Source organism: Odocoileus virginianus, chromosome 4 (assembly GCF_023699985.2).
Source record: "Odocoileus virginianus isolate 20LAN1187 ecotype Illinois chromosome 4, Ovbor_1.2, whole genome shotgun sequence".
Taxonomy (NCBI): domain Eukaryota; kingdom Metazoa; phylum Chordata; class Mammalia; order Artiodactyla; family Cervidae; genus Odocoileus; species Odocoileus virginianus.
The window spans coordinates 86,698,675-86,720,927 of NC_069677.1; the positions used below are offsets into that span (position 1 = coordinate 86,698,675).

Sequence of the window (22,253 nt, forward strand, 5' to 3'; positions counted from 1 at the left end):
AGAAATAGATTAAAATGATGGTTGAAGAGAGTCAGGGGAGAGATTAGCAAATGAGGATGAGACTCTTCCAGAGCTCAGTGTTCTCAGAGTTGCTTCCTGGGGGCATAAGTTCCCAGTATTTATCAAACATACCATAGAAGTCAGGAAACTGCTTCTCATGGCATCTCAGATGGTTTCATTGTTGATTTGGGTTTGTGTTGTGTCCTCAGGGTGGTGTACCATGGCTGATTTTGCCCGGGGAAATTTTGCGGTAGCAGATTATGCCTTGTTAGAAGATGGCCCTTATGTGGACGATTGTGTCTTTGCCCCTGAGTTTATGTCCAATGATTATGTTCGTGTGACTCAGCTTTACTGTGATGGAGTGGTAAGTAGATTTCTTAACTTTTTTTTTTCTTGGCCGCACCGCACCACATGCTGGACCTTAGTTCCCCGATCAGGTATTGAACACATGACCTCTGCATTGGATGTACAGTCTTAACCACTGGACTGTCAGGGAAGTTCCCTTAACTTTTTGTTTTTAATATGATGTCTTCTTAAAGTTGTTTTTTTTTAATTGAGATATAATTGACATGACATTAGTTTCAGATGTACAACATGATTCAACATATGTATATATTGTGAGATCAACACAGTAAGTTCAGTTAACGTCCATCACTACACATAGTTATACATTTTATTTTGTTCTTGTGAGAACCTTCATGTGCTACTTGAAATTTTACAGGGAGGTATGTATAGTTTTTGCAGAGGTCATTTCAGACAGGAGAGTAGGCAGTGCCTCACCAGGGAGCAGGTGCAGTGCTGCTAAAAGCTTGCTTTCTGGCTGGAGCTGAGCAAGGCTCTCAGGGGAGACCCATAGAAACAGACCGGGGGAAACACTGAAAAAAGGCTGAAAGACACATCGGTTGAAGATGTGTTCAAATTGTGTAAGTAAATGTACCGAAAGGTTTTTAGTTTAGTACTGATTACCCTTACATCAAGAACTGGGGACTTCCCTGGTGCTCCAGTAGTTAAAGAGTCCACTTGCCAGTGCAGGGGACATGGGTTCAATCCCTGTTCCGGGAAGATCTCGCCTGCTGTGGGGCAGCTAAGCCCGCATGCCGCAACTACTGAAGCCTGGGCGCCCTAGAGTCTGTGCTCTGCCAGAGAAGCCGCTGTGAAGAAAAACCTGTACACCACAATTAGAGAAAAGTATGCAAAAAAAAAAAAAAGAGAAAAGTATGCGTGCAGCATGGAGACCCAGCGCAACCAAAAGTGAATAAATAAGGTTTAAAGAAATCTAGAACTGTACTTCTGCGTTTTACCAGATACAAATCAAAAGAATTCTTTTCCTTTTTAGGGTAGACAGTACAAAGATTATACCCATACTGAGGGAAACTTAGGTGAGTACACTGATATTTTAATTTTGTTGAAACAGCTTCTACAGAATGTTCATGCATTCACATCAACATAATAGACATATATCTTTAAGAGAATTTATTCTTTGCTGTTCTTTTTCACTAGAAATTAAAAAACCCTTTGTTAAATAGTTTTAGGTAACATTTAGATATTCTTAACATCCGACAGATTCAGATATTTTATCCATTCATTTCATACCTTTCCATATCCATTTTTGTCTTTTCCATTAACGTTGTTGATTCATTCCAAAACAAGGCACAAAATACTAATTTAAAACTTCTTTTTTGATTAAGAATTTGACATCTGCACTATGTGGTGTAGTAAACCTGTTTCTGTCCTGCAAGATTACTGTGACGCCATTAAAGTCCACATCTTCTGGCCACTTCTGTTTCAGCGTCAGCAGAGCTCTATAATAACACGAATGCACCCCTGTGTAAGGACCAGGTGAGTTACTGTCTGGTAAACCCTTCTAAATGAACAGCGGTAAGCGTGTTGCCTTACCACTAAGGGATGCCAGTACGATGGAAGGCTTATATCTCATTCTTATATAATGTTCAACTCTACTTTTGTTTAATAGAGTGGAAGAAGTTAATATTGGGATTTGCATATGAATGAATAATCTTGGTGACATAATGAAATTGAAGAGCATTAGATTAAAGAAGAAATAATATACTTGTTTATAAATATCAGCATTATAGTACAGAAGAAAGAAAAAGGTGTAATGTTTTGTCTGCTTAATAAATAGCTTGTTATTACCTAGAGGAAAGAAACAAAATTTTTATTCCAATAGTTTAAATTGAGGTAAAACATACAGTCAGTCAAGTATAAAATTCAATGAATTTTTATATATGAAAACATAATCTTTTAAAAAATAAATTTGTCTTTAAGCGGTTCTCTTGCTTGTGAGATAAGTTTGAAGAAATTACAGCATCTTGAGCTGATGGAAGATATTGTGGATTTGGCAAAGAAAGTTGTGGTAAGTGATAGAATGTATATCCCACCCCCCTGTTTCTGGAGTATACATATTTATATGGTAGCAGGCCCATGCTACTAATTTATCTTGGCTAATAGGAATGGTTTTAGTTTTGGTTAACCTGAGCTTACTTTGCCGACAGAGGTCCCTATAGTCAAAGCTATGGTTTTTCCAGTAGTCATGTATGAATGTCAGAGTTGGACCATAAAGAAAGCTGAGTGCTGAAGAATTGATGCTTTTGAACTGTGGTGTTGGAGAAGACTCTTGAGAGTCCCTTGGACTGCAAGGAGATCCAGCCAGTCCATCCTAAAGGGAATCAGTCCTGAATATTCATTGGAAGGACTGATGCTGAAGCTCCAATACTTTGGCCACCTGATGTGAAGAACTGACTCACTGGAAAAGACCCTGATGCTGGGGACGATTGAAGGCAGGAGAAGGGGACAACAGGGGATGAGATGGTTGGATGGCATCACTGACTCAATGGACATGAGTTTGAGTAAACTCCGGGAGTTGGTGATGGACAGGGAGGCCTGGATGCAGTCCAGGGGGTGGCAAAGAGTCAGACACAACTGAGTGACTATCCACAAAATCAGCCTCAGAAGTTGAAGCTTGATCACTTTTATTTTTGGATGGTTCTGATCTGTTTCAGAGTTTACATACCACTGCTTTAGGACATAACCTTTCTGCCATTTTTTCAATTTATCTATTTATATAGAAATACATTTAGAAAATCTTTGACCCTTTTCCATGAAAGGAAATAATAGTAATAGCTGCCATGTATGGGCTACCAGGTGACTGCAGCCACAAACTTAAAAGACGCTTGCTCCTTGGAAGAATAGCTATGACATACATAGACAGTGTATTAAAAAGCAGAGACATCACTTTGCTAACAAAGGTCCATACAGTCAAAGCTGTGGTTTTTCCAGTAGTCATGTACAGATGTGGAAGTTGGACCATAAAGAAGACTGAGCGCCGAAGAACTGATGCTTTCAAACAGTGATGTTGGAGAAGACTCTTGAGAGTCCCTTGGACTGCAAGGAGATCCAACCAGTCCGTCCTAAAGGAAATCAATCCTGAATATTCATTGGAAGGACTGGTGCTGAAGCTGAAGCTCTGATATTTGGCCACCTGATACAAAGAACTGACTCATTAGAAAAGACCCTGATGTTAGGAAAGATTCAGGGAAGAAGAGAAGGGGATGACAGAGGATGAGATGGTTGGATGGTATCACTCATTCAATGGACATGAGTCTGAACAAATCTGGGAGATGGCAAAGGACAGGGAAGCCTGGCGTGAGGCAGTTCATGAAGGTTGCAAAGAGTCAGACATGACTGAGCTGCTAAGCACAGCATAGCACAACCTGAGCTTATTCTGCTATGCATGAGTTCGTGCTGTGTATTTCAGAGGTTAGGTAGATGGCTGTTTCCATGGTTCTGAAGTGACATGATGAGAACCAGGCTGGCTCCATATCTTTAAAGAATAGAAATTAGAATTTGTCACAAATGAGAGTGTGCTCCTGGTTCACAGAAACCTTTGTCACAGGTTCTGAAAGTGACAGGTTCTTTCTTATAAAATCATGTCATTGTCACCACCACCACAACAAATATTTTTTCTTTGGGATTAATTTTATCATGTCAGATTTGAGGAGTTATCTGTGTACTATGCTGAAAGGTTTTTTTTTTTTCCTTGAAAGCCATTAATAACTTTTATTTCATTTGGTTATGGGGCCAAGTGTTTTTCTTGCAAATTCTGATTGCAAACTTAAATTTAGAAAGGGCATTCTGATATTTATTTCCTATAGATAATCCTTTGAAATAATTTATATAAGCCAATGAATTTTATAAAAAGATTTTTAGGTGTAATGAACTTTAAACTCAGTACATCTAAAAGTTACACTAAATCATTTTATTATTAGAACCCTGTGAAAGACTATTTCTGGGGCCTCCCCTGGTGATCTGGTGGCTAAGACTACAAGCTCCCAGTGCCGGGGGCCTGCATTCAGTCCCTGGTCGGGGAAATAGACCCCACATGCTGCAACTAAGGGTTCCTGTGCTATAACTAAGAGCTGGCACAGCCAAACAAATAAATAAATGTATATTTTTAAAAAAAACTATTTCTGACTTGATTCAGAGTCTTTAAGATCTTGGTCAGTTGGCATGATACTGCTCTGGGAAGTGGACTACTGAGTACATACGGTGGTTTTTAGTTGTTCAGTCGTGTCCAACTGTTTGTGATCCAGTGGACTGTAGCCCAGCAGGCTCCTCTGTCCATGGGATTTCCCAGGCAAGAATACTGGAGTGGGTTGCCATTTCCTTCTCCAGGGGATCTGCCGACTCAGGGATCTCTTGCTTGGCAGGCAGATTCAGTACCACTGAGCCACCTGGGAAGTCTGGTACATACAGTAGTATTCTTAAAATGTAGAATTTTTTTATTCACTAGAAAATTAAAGTATAATTGGCCAAATAAAGAAAAAAATGTTTTTTTTCTGTTTTGCAGAATGATACATTCTTTATCGGAGGCTTATTGAGAATCGGCTATAAAATAGAGAATGTAAGTGTCAACATGAGAATCCAGCACTGTGAATAAGTGGCAGTTATTCCTATGTAGCATTTAGTCATATGGATTTCTATATTTTGCCTAGGCAGTCTCCTTATTTGGGTGGTTTGTATCATTTTCATTTTTTCCCCCATATATGCAATGTGATTTTGAGTTTTGTGGGGTTTTTTTTGCAATTTGATTGTTTTTTCTCTTTTATTTACCTGGCATATATTCTCTCCTAAATGAAATTACTAGGTCCCTCATGTGAACATGTTTTGGTATATGATTACTGGATAATCTCACTTTGTGGAATCTTGGTTGCTCGGCCAGGGATTGAACTTGGGCCCTCAGCAGTGAGGCTGCAGAGTCCTAACCAATGAACTGCCAGGGAATTTCTGACAGATACATGTTTCCCTTAAGCCGGACACCAGCATTGATAATGCCACTGTTTCTGAAGTCTTTTCAGACGTTAGAAGTATGATAACATTCCTGTGAACCCTTGACCCTTGATGAAGGTCATTGCACTGAGCGCTCACTTGTCCAGCCGTGCACTCCTCTTGTGTGTATATGCTTATTCTTCTCTCTGCCACAGGCCATTTAAAATACATAGTACTTTCTGTTAACCTTAACCTGTACCTTCACTTTTGAGATAAGGATGGAAGTCCTAGTGTAGATGAGACCTGAGAACCCTCGTTCACCTTGGTTATTGGACTCTCCCGCTCCCCAGGGCAGCCTCTGGCCAGGTTGTAGACCTCAGCTTCTTGTTCTGTAATCACTGCAGCAGCATTTTGAGCTTTGTGGGTAGCCTGAGGTTCCATGAAGATGTAACATATGTGAGTCTATAGTCTCTGTTAACTTGTGCACTGGTGTCTAGCTGTTCTAGGTTGCATGCCAGAGTAATGAAAATATGAAGTTTTCCAAGTTTTTATTAAAAATCTGAAATGCTATATAAGAGAAATTTATAATGCCACATGTAAACTTATAATTAATACATAAATCACATTTTCACCCCTCTTTTTGAAACAGAAAATCTTGGCAATGGAAGAAGCTTTGAATTGGGTGAAATACACAGGCGATGTAACAATTTTATCTAAATTAGGAGCAGTTGACAATTGTTGGCGTATGTTAAGTATTTTCTTTACTGAATGTAAGTATAAATGCTGTAAATTGTTACTTAGTTTTATAAAGGTATTATTTTGGAAGGTAGAATGCATGGCTATGTGATTTCGTGTTTATCTCAGGATTTAAAAAATTTTTTTTCTCTTGTGCATAAGGGAAAAGACTGAATAAGAGAACTTTAACCCTGTAGTTAATTTTATTCTGTATTTCCTGTATTGATGATTTGTGTGACTATATATTTTTTTAAACATCCTACCAAATGGATGCCATGAGTTCATATATATAATATCCAAAGAAAGAGTCCACCCTGGGATTCATGTATTCTCATTCATAAGAGAAATAAATAACTGAGCTAAAACCATAATTTTCATTTTTCTGATGAATCTGTTACTTTCATGTATGATGAAACTGCCTTATATATTTTTTACCTTGTGAACTATTTTTCTCTAAAGCATTTGAATGTTAGCAGTGTTTTTATAGGGATCTTGAAACAGGAAGTATTTGATTCTTTAGTTGATGGTGACTGATTATTTGCCATTTCCACTGAGTAGAGGGCATACTTTGTACTCTTGACCTGGGTGTTAGAAATTAAGCTTAAATATGAAGACAGGTTTCAGTTCAGTCTCTCAGTCGTGTCTGACTCTTCGCGACCCCATGAACCACAGCACGCCAGGCGCCTCTGTCCATCACTAACTCCCCGAGTTTACCCAAACCCATGTCCATTGAGTCAGTGATGCCATCCAACCATCTCATCCTCTGTCGTCCCCTTCTCCTCCTGCCCTCAATCTTTCCCAGCATCAGGGTCTTTTCCTGATATTTATTAGATGCTGGGCTGTATTACATGAGTAGAGGTGGTTCTCTTTGTTGTTTTGGAAGCCTTTAATTATAGACTAGATTTTATGGTGAAATTAGACGACCAGTATCATGTACTGGGCATCTGTGTGGGCTTGTTTCTAACTCTCTGTTCTTTCTTCTTTATAATAGCCCTGCAAGGTAGCTGCTGTGATCCTATTTTAGAAATGAGCAAACTTTGAGAGGTTAAATGATACTTCTTTCGTCTGTTAAGTAGTAGAACCTAGATAAGAAGTTAGGTCTCTCTGATCCCAAAGTTCAGGTTTTTGTTCTGTAATCTTATTCTGTCCCCATCATCTTCTGAAATTCTTCAGTGTTAAATTTTAGGTACTACTTTTGCCTTGGAAATGAATATGTTTGGCTGGAGGCATAACTACAGTTCTGTTGCAATAAAATTATTATTTACCACTTATTAATAAAATCTTTTATAGAACACCTTAAAATATAGAAAAGGAGGTCTCGTAAACTTTTAACATAAATTTTGGTTATTACCTGCTGCATTTGAATTAGTTTATTACATTTTTATGAGAACATTTCAAAAAAAGTCTGATTTTGACTTGAGAGTTATAATGTTGAAATAAGACATTTAAAATTATTTTTTATACTAAATATATTTTAGAAAGTAGTTTCCCAGGTTTTTTTTTTTTTTCAGAAATTTTAGTTGAACTTTGTTCTGGGTAAACTGTAGCTCAGTGTTATTAAATTGACGAGTAATTATGAGGCCTGATTGGAATGTGTTACTACAGAGCACTTTTAACTACAGTTAGAACTAGAGTAATAATAAGCTAGAAATAAGACCGATTAGATTCATGGCTTGCCATGAATCTAATGTTTTCTGAAACATTTTATCAGTTGTTTAACTTCACAGACTCACCTATCTAGCCTAAGAGTGAGAACATTAACAGTATCAATTTTTTTTTAATAAATTTTTTCTCACTCTCTCCTAAAAATAACATTTAGACAAGTATCACATAACTAAAGTTGTAACAGAAAACTGCAGTTTGCTTGAAGAATTTAAAACTCAAAGTTGTGCGGAGTGTCTAGAGGTGAGAATAAATATTTATTTGTAAGTATATTTTGAGATTTGCTTGTTAGAACTTTTATTAATATTCAGGGGAAAGTTCAGTATTGGCTCAGATGGTAAAGAATCCGCCTGCAATGTGAGAGACCTGGGTTCGATCCCTGGGTTGGGAAGATCCCCTGGAGGAGGGCATGACAACCCATTCCAGTATTCTTGCCTGGAGAATCCCATGGACAGAGGATCCTGGCAGTCTACAGTCCACAGGGTCGCAAAGAGTCGGACACAACTGAGCGACTAAGCACATAGCACATCTGAATATAAGAACTACTGTAGAATTTGGTAACATATTTGAGAGAAATTTTAAATAAATTTTGATTGGAATTGTTTTTGGAAGAGGAAGACATCTTGATAAGAATTTTTTAATTTTTAAAATTTTAATTTATAATTTAGGCTGCACTGGTTGCTGCGTGGGCTTTCTATGGTTGTGGCGAGCGGGCTTCTCATTGCAAACCACCAGCTTCAGTGCCTGTCTAAAGCACACAGAGGGTGTGCAGGCTTCAGTGGTTGGCAGCGGGTGGACTTCGGTAGTTGTGGTTCACAGGCTGTGGAGCGCAGGCTCAGTCGTTGTGGCACACGGGCTTGGTTGCCCCTAGGCACATGGCATCTTCCCGGACCAGGAACTAACCAGTGTTCCCTGCGTTGCGAGGTGGATTCCCAACCTCTGGACAACCAGAGAAGTCCCAGAATTTTATATTAAAGATTTTAAAAGAGTTAATTGAAAATTGAAGCTTGATTTTTTAAAATTTAATTTAAAAGGCTTTTAATTAATTGAGAGAGTATGATTTTCTTTGGGATCAGCTTTATTGACTTGTAATTCATATGATATACAATTTACTCATAGGAAATAAGATTTTAACAACTAAATTTTTAGAAAAGGATTTAGGAAATTACTTTTCTGTTTAACTCTCTAGATAAAGTCATTGACATAATCCAGTAAATAATAGTCGGTTTATTTTGAAAATATGAATGTTTGAGTTGAAGTTTCGTTACAGCATATTTGATTTCATGCCTTTTTTTCCTGTGTTTTGTTTTTATTTCATCTTTGCTAACTTTGTCACCTCATTTTTTGAGGGGCAATTAGTCTAATCAACATTTCCTATATATTATTGATGTATATATTTTTTAAGCACCCAAGTTTATTGAATAGTATCACATTTTCTAGCCTAAAATTAAAATTCTGCATTGAATCTATTTTTTTTCCTGCTATGCAGGCATAATGTATATTTAAAAGTGGACCTGCCAAATATGGTACACAGGGGATTAATTGTTCATACTATTCATAATGTTTTGTTTACTTTTTAATATTCCTTTTAACAAAGTTAGCCCTGAGTCATTAGAGACAGGCTTCTTTAAATGTGTATGCCAAAATATTGGGTATTGAATTCTCATTTTCTACATAAGTAATCCCCCAGATTATTTTTGATATCTAAGATTAAAAACCCAGAACCATTTTCCCTAGGTTTTTGGGTTCCTGATTCTTTTTTAATGTAACTGATGAATCTTCTTTTACTTTGATTTCTCAGCAAGGAGAACTAATGAAAATGAAAGGAAATGAAGAGTTTTCCAAAGAAAGATATGATGTAGCTATTATCTATTATACCAGAGCCATTGAATGTAGGTAAGAGCAAAATGGAGTACTGAGATGCTTTCTATGTGGCAGATCACGTTAGAATGCTAGTAGTCAGTATGAAAGAAACAAAAGATGAGGAACTGGAGAGTATCTTCAGTTTGCTATGCAGAATGTTTTCTCACCTGTAGATGTAAGAAACATGAGATGAACTGAATAAATGAACTTAAGTTATAGAACTTAAGCCCGTTAGGCGAAATTGTGTATTTTCTTTCCTGCCCATTTGTTCCCAGGCTTTCCAGTACAGAGTCATCTGTGTTTTCTTGGACTCATGTTCCCTTCTTCTAATTCCTTCCAAATTATTGATTGATAAGAAAGAATTAGTTACCAATTCTTTACTAATTAGTTAACTAATTAGTTACTAGATGTCACCCATTCAGGAATTTGTGCTTTCTGTAAGGAAACTTCTAAAGGATAAGAGTTGGAATTGTTGAGAGAATACATGTGTTCTACCTCATCTTCTATTTGCCCAGCTGCTAGAATTTTGTAACATTCTTACACGTGTGCCTCACTTGGTTCTTACCAACATCTTTGCTGGACCACCTAATGCTGTAGCTGCCTTAGGAGGGTGTGATGTAGACAGCTGCTCTCTTTCCAGATGTCCCCATCTCCACAGGGAATGAGTGAATCCAGGTAGCAAACCACATCTGAAAGTTTGCCTGTCTGTTCTAGGAAGAGGTGGAGATAAGATAGGTGGAGTAAGATAAAACCACATGGGACAAAGCTTGAAGTCATGCTATGTAAATTACTGTTGTAGTTTACAGATGTCCTTTGTCAAGGTGCTACGGTTCTGACTTACATAAAATTGTTCTGTTCTCTGCAGTAACAACATGCTTGTAGTTTGCTAGCTTTTTAATGTCTCATTTGATCCTCTCAGCAGCCCCATGAGTGCAACAGAAAAAGTAGAACTTTTAGTCTTCATTTTGAATACAGAGAAGTTGAGTTGATTTGAACAAGCCCCTCAGAAAGTGAAGGAACCAGGACTTAGCCAGTTAGGACTCCAAATCCTATATTCATTTCTGCTTTGCCAAACAGATATGAAGGTTTTGAAAATTTTTTCTTGCCTTATGATTTCTGTGTTTTTGTTTTAAATGTAATGTTCTTTACTGATGAAACACTATTTTTTTTAAAGGCCTGAAAATCACCTGCTTTACGGTAACCGAGCTCTTTGTTTTCTTCGTACTGGACAATTCAGGTAAGTAGAGTACCTAATCACTCAGCTGTTATGCTAAATACCTATCTTTGAGAAATGTTTCTATTTGCAGTTATGCAAGAAAATCCTTCAGTAGTTCTTTGGCAGAAATAGTTAAATGGTTAAAAGAGAGCTCTGTAGGCTTTATATATAATAACAGCAATGACAGAAACAGTGATTTTTTAATAGAGAGGATAGCATATGCTTTGCATTATTTTAAGCACTTCATGTAGATTATTTAATTCTCAACAGCACATTTAATAGGGCTTCCCAGGTAGCTCAGTGGTAAAGAATCTGCCTGCCACTGCAGGAGATGTAGGTTTGATCCCTGGGCTGGGAAGATCCCCTGGAGGAGGAAATGGCAACCCACTCCAGTATTTTCACCTGGGAAATCCTATGGACAGAGGAGCCTGGCAGACTACAGTCCATGGGGTTGCAGAGAGTCAGACACAACTGAGTGACTTGGTGTATTTAATAGGTAGATGTTATTTTCTATATTTTACATGTGAATAAACTCATCCCATTAGTAATTGTGAATTTCGTTCTACCCTGCTCCATTTTTGTTCAAGCTGTGATGTAGTGATGCTAAGATTCAAACACAGCTCTTATCTGATGGTGCATGGTCTATGTTTATAACACCTATAATATATTACCTTCTTTTGCTCTTAGCTAATCTGTATGGTTCTGGAAGAATTCTTGCTGTGTTTGTTTCCTCTGTATTAGTATGAATAAAACTTAAGTAAATGTCCTTTGTAAGGGAAAGAAAAGTTTAATGATTTAACTATGGGAGTAAAATTGTAGTTAATTCTTAGTTCCTCATGTTGAACTGAGCTTGTATTTATTAGTTGAGAAAGATTATTGACAGTGCCCCCATGATTTTATTATCTCTCAGCTTACAGTTTTTAGGACTTAAATATTAAGCATGAATATTGAGCACTGTAGACTGTTACATTTAACTGTGTGTTACAGGATTGCTTCAGGAATACATCCACTCAGTAGAAAAATACTAGAAACAAACTATAAAAAACCATGTTAGAGTCTGGGATCCTCAGAATAAAGTTGCGTAGGTGTAAGGTCCTGCTTGGTTATTAGTTATAATTCCTATTTGCATCTTGCCTTTCTGTTGTCCAAAATACAAAGAATACCTGGCAAGTTATAGAATTCTCACTATCCATGAAGAAAGAGGACACCAGTTTCTCAGGTGAAACTGTTTTCCTGATGTTTAGTTCCGGAAGAAGTTTCTTACATGGCTTACAAGTAATAGGAACTGAATGGTGGGGTAGAGAACAATCTCAGCAGCATTCCTGTTGAGAGCAAAATAAGCACACCCTGAGAGTGCAGTTTTGGTTTTCATCAATAGTTTTTCAAATTAAGTGTTCTTATAAGAGCAGAGAGTCTGCTACCAGTTGTTTTTCAGGGAGAGTACTTAATGTTGGAGTGTGGGAGGTGGGAGTGGGGAGTATGGTGTATTCCAGGTATACAGTTTTCAAAAATAACATTTATGTTTTTCTTTTATTATAAACAGAACACTTTCTCATGGTAGAAAATTTGGAAAATACAAGAGTTTAAAAAGAAGAAAATAAAAAATCACCACCTCGGAGAATACTGCTGTATAAACGTTATGCAGCTTTTAGATGGCTTAAGCCGTGGATAACCGAGGCTATCTAGTCTAGAGGAATGGATGGGCTTGACAGTCTTCCATCAGTACCACTGTCCTCAACTGGTTCTGGCAAGAAATGGGCTGCACATGTCTTTAGATTACTGCCTCTGGCTAGGTCCAGACTTGCAGATATCCTGTGCTGTTTGAAGGCCATTCTGTGTGCTCTCAAGGTGAACAGGTTGGCAGCTTGACTAGCCTCTTGTGAAAATTGAGGCACCTGTGTGAAACTTTTGAGTGGGTTGAAGGTCATCCCCTCTGCACAGGGGATCCCTTGGAGCTGAGAGGCAAATGAGGGGTTTCTGCCTTCTTTTATGAGTGTTGAATGCTAGACACTCAAGCAGGAGCCTGCTAAAACTGCTCTGAAGGAGGTGCATCAAAGCAAAAATACAGAAGCCGGGTAGCCTGGTGAGGTCAAAGTCAAGAGTAGGGTTGTGCATCCATCCTTGTACCTCCCAGCTGACGGTCTAACTTTGTGGGTCAACACCATAGCAGTTTCCTGTAGAGGCAGGTCAGCAGCATTTTCTTGTTAGGCAGTCACCAGGATGTGCTGGATGCTTGTTTAATGTCAGAAGCATGATGCCACCCTGGTTTTACTGGTGTTTCCCACCTTGTTCACTGTTTACATGACTTGCTCAATAATGGAGGGATAATGTTTCCTGAATCTGCAATGCATGTAACTCCTTATCAAGTGAGTAGATGATATGACTTCAGAAAAGAACACACTGCCAGTGATTCAGATGTGCCCTTGACCCAGGATGACCCATGCGGTTTAGCTGAGTTACCAGGATTGAGAGGTGTTGAAGCCCTCGTCTCTGAGGGCTGGTGGATCTGTCATGGGAATCTGGGCAAGCAGCTGAGGGTGAAGCATCCAGCCTCCCTGGCACTGTTCTGAGTGTTTTCCTGTGTTAACTCATAAAACACTCCCAGCCCTGTGAGATGGGCGCTGCTGTGTCTTTCTAGATGAGGGACCTGAGGCCCAGGCGGTCAGGCAGCGTCCTCAGCCACTCACTGGGTGGGTGTGAACCCAGGTGGGTGCACAGTCTCTACGATGAATCACCATGCACAGGTTCAAACCGCAATGTGAAAGTTGAAAAAAATTAAAATAATGGTCTAAATAGTCAATAAACATGATTATCCTTACAGAACATGCATATTAAAAACTGTGAGTCTCTCTTTCGTACCCATCAGATTGGCAAACATTTTAAAACCTCATAACACCAAGTGTTTGAGAGGACGTGGAACAAAGGAAACTTTCATACTCGGCGGGAGAAATGTATAAATCCGTGCAGTCACTGTGGAGAGCCGTGTGGCAAGGTGAAGACGTGTATTCTCCTGCCCACTTCTGGGCTACCCGAGAAGATGTGTGCAAGCCTTCACTAGAGCATTGTGGTTAAGAGTAAAGAAATGGAAGCAACCTAAAAGTCCATCTGTAGGGGAATGGATAAAATGAATTATGGTATATTCATACAATGGAATTCTGTGCAGCACTTAAAATGAATGCAATGTTGAGTGAAAAAGCAAGTTGCAGAATGATTTGTACGGTATGATGCCATTTATATGATGTTTTGAAATGTGCAATGATATGCATACACATAATTAATACATAGTATGTAGTAACAGTGTTTTTGAAGTGCATGGGCATGTTAAAATACCAATGGAGTGGCTGTCTCTGGGGAGGGAGGGAGGAAAAGGGATTGGAGCTGGGAAAGATGGTTCACAATGGGTGTCACCTGTAACAAACCTGGCAAAAAGATCTGAAGTAAATATGGCAAAATGTTAAGGTCTTGCTAAGCTGGTACACGGTATTGTTTATGTTAATGTTATTCTCTATACTTTTATGTATATCTGATACAAAGTGTAATAGTGTGCATAAGATGAAAAGAAACACCAAGCATTAGGATAAAGTAAGTGAAAAATAATCTTGAAAGGGAAGAAATAAAAATATTTTAAGGCTGGGAGCCCGAGGTGAGGTATTTGTGGGGAATATGTTTCATTCAGAAATGGTCAGCGTGGTGGTGGAGGTTTTAATGCCAAGTAGTCAGTTTGTAAATCTGACCACCTTTGGGTGGATATAGGTGAGGCCCAGAGCCAGTCAGAACCCTTAGCGTTCTCTGGAGGTGTGCGACTCCAGGAAACCCACAGAACGGGGCTGGGGCGAGGGAGGGGAGGGTGGACTCAAGCTCGTTCCTGCCAGTCCTTCACGCTGAGCATGTGTGCAGTGTATCCCAGAGTGCCTGGCTTAGGATGAGATGTCCGTTATCTTCTGGTCTTCTATAAGTCCACTTTTAAAATAGAATTTGAGAGGTCGAGGGCATCTTAGAGTGATGCTTTTAATTGAGGTAATTTGAAATTTTCAGATTAGAGCAGAATCTAGAAAAAGCAATCAGGCATCTGTAGCCTCTGTGGTTGCAATAGTTATACAAAGTAGATGATTAGGGTTACTGTTTAATTCATTCTCAGTGGGACTTGTGTGTGGAAATTTGAATTCTTTGGTGGGATGGGATAAACTGTGTAATAGGAAATTTAATTGGAAAAGGGGAAAGCTTAGTCTTGGATATTTTAAATTTACTTAGGAAGAGTGTAGAATTTAAAACTTGGTATTTACTCTGACCCTTTGGTATTTAACTACCCTTATATGATATACCCTTATATGGGTATTAGCTCCCAACTTGTGAATAGTAGCAGGCAGCTAGATTTTAAATGATTATGTGTGTGTGTGTGTTTCTGAATTGAGGTCTGAGGTGTAAATCAAGTAAATTGTATGTTTTTGTGAGAATTTTAAAAAATCTTAGTGTATGTGGGGCATTTTTAGTATGTGTATTGGTTGATGAGTTGTTCCTCACTCTGTTCTTTACTTGTATGGTCTCTATTTTGCTTTTAAAAAAAAAATGCTCAATTTGATTTTGAAGGAAGGAGTTACTTAATCAGTCTTTGAGGTGCACCCCCTTTTTAAAAAACAGTGACAAATACACATCATAAAAAGTTAGAGTACAAAAGGATAAACTGAAAACTCTCGCCCACCTGAGACCCCTGCCCTAATCCCTTTCTTCACATCCTTATGCATTTCTGTAATATCTTATGCCTATGTGAACACTTATTACTTTGAACCAGATGAAGTTGCCATTTTTGTAAGTCAGAATAAGGCATTTTCATTTGGTTCAGTATAACGTATGTGTCTTTTGTTTTAACATGGGTAAGAGCATATTATATACCCTGTTGTACATCTTCTTCTAATATTTAAATGTTGGAGTTGTTGCACATGGGTGAATATTGACATCTACCCCAGTTTTTATTCATGGCTGCGTAGTATCTTATTATGCATTAATTTGTATTAGAACATAGCTTATTTCCAGTTTAAAAAGTTAGATGAAACTTTGTAATATCCTTTTATGTTTCACACTCTGATGCAAATATACATAGATATATAGGATAAATTCCTGATAAGAATTTATTTTACTTGGGTGAAAGAGCATATGTAATTTTACTTCCAGAACTAACTTTTGCTTTAAAATGTATGTGTGATTAATAGTCACTGCATATTTGACAGTAATTGACCATTCCATCTGAATCCTGCTTTTGTTGCTTCATTGTGAGATCGAGAAGCTTGGGGAGTAAAACTGTTCTTTCTTTGTGATCTAGGCTGGCCCTGAAAGTGACGATTTGCAATAAGGGGGAAAGATGATAACTCTTTTGTGGCATTCAAAGTTCTTACATACTTACATGTTGTGGTTTGAGAGAGTCAATTAATAGCATTTCCTTCCCCTCCTAAGTCCAGAACTATTACTGCACATTGAAATCACCGGAAATTTGAAGAAATGCACCCCACTCACCTCTCCAAGTTCTCATTTAATTGGGCATTGGGCTTTTTTAGAAGCCCCCCCAGGTAGTACTGATGTGCAGCCAGGGTTGAGACCCACTGGTCTAGAGTGAGTGTGGGCTGACATTAGAAGGGGAGCTCGGACTGAGCTTTGCTGGACAGAGGAAGTGGCCGGTTAGAGAAGGATAAAGCTGCACAGGAGACTCCTACGAGGTTCGCCCGAAAGCTAGGAGGAGAGTCAGTGTAGGATCCTGGAAGCCCTTTGGAACTTGGGTTTAGTTCTGTGGACACCTTGAAGTTCCCTAGGGAGAGGGATCAGCGGGAAGCTTGGTGCAGATGCCAGGCCTGAGTGGGCTGAGAAGTGAGGATGAGGAGATGGAGGCAGCCAGCACAGGCAGCTGGTGAAGGCACTCAGGCAGAGAGGACTGAAGAGGTTTGCTATTGTATTCAGATGATTTTGGCTTCAAAAATAGAGATCTCTTATTCAGCTGGTTTAAATAGTAAAGAAAACTTACTTAAGAGTTCCAGAAGGTGGTTCTAGGGTTGTGTATTTAGTGATGACAATGTCATCAAAGATCTAGGTGGTGTTTTTTTTCCAGCCCCACCGTGTGACTTGGACCTCAGACTGCCCACCCCCTCAGGATGGCCGGAGGGCTTCTGTAATTCAGATCCCACACTGGACATGACAGCCTCCCGCAAAGGATGACTCTTGTACTCTTTAAAAGAAAAATCTTTAATACACATATTGAGAAATGTACAGTTCATAAGTGTGCAGGTTGAATTTTCTAGACGCAAATAACCATACCCAGCATCCAGATCACAACCCCAGTACTCTGGAAGTCACCCTTGTTCCCCCCTCAGTCACTGCCCACTTCCTCCCCCAGGATAACTCCTGTCCTGACTTCTGACACTGTAGGTTAGTTTTGCCTGCTTTGTGCAATATAAACAGAATCATGTGATACGTGCTCTTTATGTCTGGTGTTCAGCATTGTGTTTGAGATCCATGTTGTTGCATGTAGTTGTAAAATGTTCATCTATTGCATGAATATACCACATTTTATCCATTCTATTGTTGATGGGCATTTGGGGATTTTTAGTACTTTTACAGGTAGTGTCATTGTGAACATGTCTTCATTTCTGTTAAGTATGTAATAAAAGGAGTGGCATTGCTGGGACAGGAGGGTGTGCTTATGCCCAGCTATGCACATAATTTGCACCGTGGTTGCATCATTTTACACTCCTGCCAGCAGCACATGAGAGTTTCAGTTCCACGTCCTCACTAACACTTATTATTTTGTGTCATTTCATTTAGACATTTTGCTGAGTGTGTAGTGATACGATGCTGTGATTTTAATTTGCATTTTCTTAATTTAGGAGGTTTAAGTTGAACATTTTTTTTTTGTACGCTTATTGACCATTCAGATATCCTCTTTTGTGAAGTGCCTGTTTGAGTCTTTTTTTTTCTTCTTTTGAGTCGGTTTTTAAAAAATATACTGGATAGGAGTCATTGGTCAAAATATGCATATTACAAATGCCTTCTCACGCTCTGTGGCTTGCCTGTTTTGCTTTCTTTCCATGAATGCAAGCAGTAATTTTAACGTACTGCAATTTATCAAATTTTTTCCTTTATGGTAAGCACTTTTTGTGTTCTGATTATAATCTTTGCCTACTCTGCAAAATATTCTTTTGTTTTCTAAAAGCTTGACTGGTTATTGGAATTTAAATCTATCCATCTGGTGAGCCCCAGGTGGCGCTAGTGGTACAGAACCCGCCTGCCAATGCAGGAGACTTAAGAGACATGGGTTTGATCCCTTGGTTGGAAAGATCCCCTGGAGAAGGGCATGGCAACGCACTATAGTATTCTTGCCTGGAGAATCCACGGACAGAGGAGCCTGGTGGGCTACAGTCCATGGGGTGGCAAAGAGTCGGACTCAGCTGAACACACATGCATGAGATATGCCATGATCCATCTGGAGGTGGTTTTTTGTATGAGGTAGGGGTCAGGGTTCATGTGAATGTCCAGTTGACCCAGCCCTATTAGTTTTTTTTTCTAGCCTTTGTTTTTGGGCCCAGAATCATCCCCCTCCCCAACTCTAGGGCCAGCCTTGGTGGGGCTGCTATTCCCAGGGCAAGAGAGAGGGGCTCCCCCTGCCTCTGAGGGACATGGCCAGAGGAGGGCACCTCGCTGCCCCCACCCTTGGCTGCTTGTGGAGCCTCTGAGTGGGCCTCAGTCAGCTTCTCACTGCTCCCTAGTCCTGCTCCTCTTGAGGTCAACCAGAGCCTGGCCTTCCCTGCAGCTCAGACTGCCTCCTGGCACAGCTAAACCCCCCTTAGCCCTGCCCCTCCATGCTTCCTGGGCTCCTGTTTTGGAGCCCTCCAGGTCTGGTCCTCTCCCCCAGCTTCACCTCTGCCCTGAGGCTTCCAGAGCGGCTCTGCTGAGACAGCCCCTTGGTTTCTCTTTCCTGCTCTGGAGACCGCCTCTGCCCTCGCCTCCAACTCAGGAACCTTGCTGTCGCTGCCCCCTCCTCTATCTCCAGGATGTCCGCTCTCATCCTCACTGCTCTGCCCCCCAGACCCTGTGCACTCTCTGTCCTCTCTACCTGGGACGCTCTTTCCTGGCATCACAGGGCTCCCTCCTTCCCTTTATTAGAGTTTCAGCACAAATATCACCTCCTCCTTGAAGCCTGCCCTGATCATTTTCCCTGATAATTCACTCTCTTCATCTCAGTAGCTTTCACATGGCTTGGAAATCACTTGTTTTTTATTTACTTATTATCTGTCTCCCACTGGAATATTAGCCCCAAGAGGGCAGAGCTGTGTCCAGCTTGTCTACACTGCATCCATAACACAGCACCCATATGCCCATATGTAGCAGGTGCTCGAGAAGTGAGTGGGTGGGTGGATGATAGAGGAGGAGGAGGACTTTCTGGCTTCTCCATTTGCTTGCAGGCCTCCCCCAGCGGCCCCCCAACCCTGCATCTTCTTTGTGCCGCTGCCTCAGCTCTGCCTCCGACGTGTATATGGAAGACACAGTTACTCACTCATCCATCCACTCAGTGTTTAAATGTATAAAGACTGGGTAAGCATCTCTGCGTAGCAGGCTCTGCACTACCTGCAGGGATATGGAAGAGACCCCCTCAGCCGACCCAGCCCCGTCTTTTAAGAGAATGTTTTCTCCATGCACTGCAGTGTTAGCTTTGTCATACAGATCGGGTGACTATATCAGGATCTGTTTCTGATTTCTGTATCCTCTTCTGTTTGTCAGGCTGTCTATCTTTAGATAGCTTTTGAATTTTGTCTTTAAAAAAAAATGGTCTTTTAGTAGGTATTGCTGTTTGGTAGAATAAGTTACCTAGTTTTGTTCTTTGTAATCTTTTTGTTTTTTGGTTGTTTTTGTAATCTGTTTTTTAAGAGTCAGTGGTCCCCTCAGTTGTGGGTCACACCTAAACTGTGTACCCCTAAACCACTCAGTGGAGAGTGGGTTTGCGATGATTGGCTCAAACTTACTAGGAATTATCTCTTAAGTCTTAGAGGTGGACCCTCACAACAAGTGTCTAGCAGTCAGAGGAGGAGGTTAGCTGCTGGGTAGATTACCAACAGTGTTTGCTTAGGGTTTAAGCCATTTATTTATTTTTTACTTGCTTTTTAAAAGATGAGAGATCTGAGCAGATTAAAAGTCAGTAGGAAGTTGTATGACAATGTGAATGTGCTTCATACCACTGAATTTTATATTTGAAATGATTCATGGGATAAATTATGATGTGTATTTTACCACAATTAAACCTACTGATGGGGTAGATTCCTGAAATGGAATGTGTGATTTTACAGGAGAGAGAAGGGATGATTGATACTGTAAGGATGGGTAGTTACATGGTGCAAGTGGAAGAATCAGCCACAGAAGGAGGAAGACACTTTTATTGTAAAGGAGAAAAGTTAGGGCTAGATTGAGAGAGTTTTCTTTGATATGTCCAGGTCCAGTTTAATCATTGAAATAGGAGCAAAGCTCATCCGCTGAAAGGGGAGTTGGAAGGAAAGGACATAAGATTTTTTTTTTTTTACTACTCTGCGAGGCATTCAGGGTCTTAGGTCTCTGACCAGGGATTAAACCCATGCCCCCCTGCATTGGAAGTGCAGAGTTTTAACCACTGGACCACCAGGGAAGTCCTGGAAAGGACATAAGATTTGAAATGATCATTTAACGAAATTAGAGGGTGATTTGATCTAGAATGTTGGTTAACAGCGTCGAAGGCCCCTTTGGGTCGCTGGAATCCTGAGTGAGTAGGGCTCCTGCTGTGCTCTGCCGTGATTTTTCTCTGGTGGTACTTGGCTCCCTACGTGTGGTCCTGGAGAAAGCAGGAAGCGGGGCTCATCCCGCATTGGGGCTTTCCACAGAGCAAGATGTAACATAGGGACAAAGAAGTGTGAAGAAGTCGTATGCATGGGAATATGAAATGAGGAACCAGCAAATTCTTAGATAGATCAATAAGGAAGTTTAAAAAAAAAGAATAAATGGGAAAGTCAGTGATGTGAGCACCCTGAGAAGCTAGTAGGAATAGTTGAATAAGTAGGATGGAAGGGGCTATGCTATCAGGGGAAAGAGTGGGATGCCTGAATTAGTGATTTTGGGCTCTGAACAGTTTTGAGCAGTGGTAAAGTTCTCTGGGAAGGGGCTGGTGGGCGGCTGAGGTGGGCAGACGAGGCCATAGACTGTAAGGAAGCTATGAGAGGCCCGGCGTTAGACCTTAGTGCTCGACAGTTTACAGCGTACTGTGCTTTAGCATAGTATCTGAAAACAGGAAAAGCCAAAATTGTTAGCCTCATGTTACAGAAGAGAAAGTGAGAAAGTGACCGTAATTAAAGAGGTTAATTACGTCCTATCCGCCCCAGTGAGAGTTAGTGATGGCGCTGGACTTAATCTCATGTCCCAACTTATGCTCTGTTCATTATAGCTTAGTCAGTGTGTTGTGTGAAATATCTGGGACGTTTATTCTCCAAGATCAGAAGTCTTGCTGACAGTACCACATAGTACCAAAAAATCTTCATATGAGTAATAAGAAGTTAGGGATAGGTGAGATGTAGATAGTTGTGTGCAGGAAATACTCCAGAAATATTGAAAGTAGCTATTCTTGGGTAATTGTGATTGTGACTCTGGGTGACTTTTTTCCTTTGTTTTGCTTTTCTGTATTTTCCAAATTTCCTATAATGGACGTATATTACATAGATTAAAAAAATTAAAAACTAGATTGTATATGGAAATCTGAAATACAAATAGATACGCACTATATAATACCCTTTGAAAAATTTGAGCATTTTATTTCCTTTTCCTTTAGAAATGCACTTGGTGATGGAAAGAGAGCTACCATTCTGAAGAACAATTGGACAAAGGTAGGTTTCTTTCATGCTTTACTTGGATAAACAGTGCTGTACAACTTAGTGAAAAGTCTGTTTACAGGATATAAATCCCTCTGTAAAAAGTGTTGGATGAAATTACGTGGAACTCAGGAGCATAGCAGGGGAACCTTCAGTTCCATAATCAGAGAGGACCTGCTGCCCAGCGGTAAGGGCCAAGTGTGTCTGTCGGGGACAGGCCGCCCCTAGGGGTTGTGAACACACCTGAGTGGGGTCATGAGCATACCTGAGTGGCTGAGGTGTCAGCATCTGCACATTGTGGAAGGATTAAGAACCTGACTGTGGAAAATGAGGCTTAAGACTCAGGAGTGCTGGAGACTAGCTTTGTAATCTTGAGGTGGGAAAGGGTTTCTTAACATACATGCACAGGTCAGAGAAGGAAAAAACTCTGATGATTATCTCAAGCTTAAAATTTTCTGTATGTTGGGACGCCATAAAGGAAATTACAGTCTGGGAGGAGATAGTCTCTCATATATAGAACAGAAATAACTTGATAGGAATTACATTCAGAGTATGCAAAGAACAAAAATAAAGAAACTCAGTAGAAAATGGGCCCATTAAATAAGCATTTCAGAGGTGAGGAAACCTGA

General features: G+C 40.0%; 1 protein-coding gene across 9 annotated transcripts in view; it reads left to right on the top strand.

The window, feature by feature from the left end:
• The window catches only part of TTC3 (tetratricopeptide repeat domain 3), a 123,267-nt gene that overhangs the window by 12,811 nt on the left and 88,203 nt on the right, over positions 1-22,253 (top strand). For 6 of the 9 annotated variants that reach the window (XM_020870871.2, XM_020870869.2, XM_070466978.1 and 3 more), the window contains 10 exons: positions 210-364; positions 1,337-1,379; positions 1,689-1,839; positions 2,284-2,371; positions 4,865-4,918; positions 5,933-6,053; positions 7,838-7,923; positions 9,482-9,576; positions 10,718-10,780; positions 21,585-21,639. In XM_020870871.2, coding sequence (XP_020726530.2) covers positions 221-364; positions 1,337-1,379; positions 1,689-1,839; positions 2,284-2,371; positions 4,865-4,918; positions 5,933-6,053; positions 7,838-7,923; positions 9,482-9,576; positions 10,718-10,780; positions 21,585-21,639 — 900 coding nt within the window. In that variant the 5' untranslated portion in view covers positions 210-220. Of the gene's footprint in view, positions 1-209; positions 365-1,336; positions 1,380-1,688; positions 1,840-2,283; positions 2,372-4,864; positions 4,919-5,932; positions 6,054-7,837; positions 7,924-9,481; positions 9,577-10,717; positions 10,781-21,584; positions 21,640-22,253 lie in introns of those variants that run through there. The other 3 variants (XM_020870878.2, XM_070466979.1, XM_020870875.2) reach the window with 2 other exon arrangements.